Source organism: Otolemur garnettii, unplaced genomic scaffold, assembly GCF_000181295.1.
Source record: "Otolemur garnettii isolate 467f Iridium unplaced genomic scaffold, OtoGar3 scaffold00160, whole genome shotgun sequence".
NCBI lineage: Eukaryota > Metazoa > Chordata > Mammalia > Primates > Galagidae > Otolemur > Otolemur garnettii.
The window spans coordinates 4100908-4102801 of NW_003852555.1; the positions used below are offsets into that span (position 1 = coordinate 4100908).

At 42.1% G+C, this 1894-nt stretch overlaps 1 protein-coding gene across 1 annotated transcript in view; it reads right to left on the reverse strand.

Moving 5' to 3' along the window:
* Positions 1-1894, reverse strand: part of ALDH7A1 (aldehyde dehydrogenase 7 family member A1) — a 38523-nt gene that overhangs the window by 19430 nt on the left and 17199 nt on the right. Inside the window, exon 7 of the mRNA XM_003799968.3 lies at positions 1657-1701. Within this exon, the coding sequence (XP_003800016.2) occupies positions 1657-1701 (45 nt within the window). The remainder of the gene's footprint in view (positions 1-1656; positions 1702-1894) is intronic.

The window sequence follows — 1894 nt, forward strand, 5'->3', positions numbered from 1 at the left end:
AAAAAAAAAACAATCAAAAAACCCCTCTTTTATTCAGAATCTACCACAAGCTCTTGACCAACAGTTGTTAAATCAGAGAAAGCAAATATGCAAGCAAGGAAGGAACCTGAAAGTACCCCCAGCTCCACACAGGAAGGCACCGTGGTCTACGTTCCTTTAAACTCCAAATGACATGGGAGGCCCAGCTACATCAGTCAGGAGGACACGGGACTTTCAAACTCCACAATGATAAATTAACAACACTGCTTTGAGGAACTAATCAGAGTTGTTCTCAAATACAAATGAGTAAAACACTAATGATTTTTCTTTTTTAGACAGAGCCTCAAGCTGTCACCCTGGGTAGAGTGCTGTGGCATCACAGCTCATAGCAACCTCTAAATCCTGGGCTTAAGCGATTCTCTTGATTTAGCCTCCCAAGCAGCTGGGACTACAGGCGCCCGCCACAATGCCTAGCTATTTTTTGGTTGTAGTAGTCATTGTTGATTGGTGGGCCTGGACTAGATTCGAACCAGCCAGCTCTGGTGTATGTGGCTGATGCCTTAGGCGCTTGAGTTACAGGCGCTGAGCCTACACTAAAAACTTACGGCTCTAATCCTAGTGCTCTGGGAGGCCAAGGCAGGAGGATTGTCTGAGGTCAGGAGTTTGAGAACAACTTGAACAAGAGACCCCATTTCTATTAAAAACAGAAAAATTAGCCAGGTGTGGTGGTGTGTAGCTGTAGCCCAGCTAACAGGAAGGCTGGGGCACAAGAATTGCTTGAGGCCAAGAGTTTGATGTTGCAGTGAACTGTGATCACATCACTGCACTTTGGCTGGGGCAACAGAGCAAGAATAAACAGTCATTAAGCAAAAGCAAAAAAAGTATTAGTTGGGTAGCAATCTATTCCCAAAAGTATTCACTTGTTGAATAGTTATAAAATATAGTCACTAAACTGCAAAAAAATATTTCCTCTCCACTAGAGATTTTTTATATTCCAGGTGACCAAAACATGTCTATAAGAGTTCAACATTCATGGTTCAGCACCTGTGGCTCAAGCGGCTAAGGCACTAGTCGCATACATCTGAGCTGGAGGGTTCGAATCTAGCCAGGGCCCGCCAAACAACAATGACAGCTGCAATCAAAAAAAAAAAAAAGCTGGGCGTTGTGGCAGGCGCCTATAGTCCCAGCTACTTAGGAGGCTGAGGCAGGAGAATCGCTTGAGCCCAGGAGTTAGAGGTTACTATGAGCTGTGATGTCATAGCACTCTACCCAGGGTGGCAGCTTGAGGCTCTGTCTCAAAAAAAAAAAAAAAGAGTTCAACATTTAGGGGTGGCACCTGTGGCTCAGTGAGTAGGGCACCAGCCCCATATACCAAGGGTGGCGGGTTCGAACCCAACCCTGGCCAAACTGTAACAAAACAAAAAAAAAGAAAAGAAAAAAAGAGTTCAACATTTATATCAATATCTGGGCATGATTCCAAAGAGTTAAATGATATTGCTCTGGAAGAGATCTATAAACTGCAAAAATGATATAAAATATGTTATTACGAGCAAAGGAGAAAGAAGTTATCCAAATTCCATGCTTAAAGAAATGTGATACTTTCACACGGGATTAAAATGCCAATTACCCTTTCAAGATTATTCCAAACCCAGGAAAGAGAAAGCCACATTTACTTACTTTGTGACAGCTACACTAATGAGGGAAGTTGTTGGAGCTCCTTTCCTTAAAAAAAAAAAAGAAAAAGAAAAGTAAGAAACTTAATTTGATAGAAACCATAAATACTTTTTATTAACAGGCAGAAGGAAAAGTCTTTGTGAGAAAAAGTGCTGTCCAGTTAGACAACTAACAAGTGAACCTTGTAACTAAAACAGAAATCTGCCCTTCTGGCTCAGCGCTTATAGCTCAACCGGCTAAG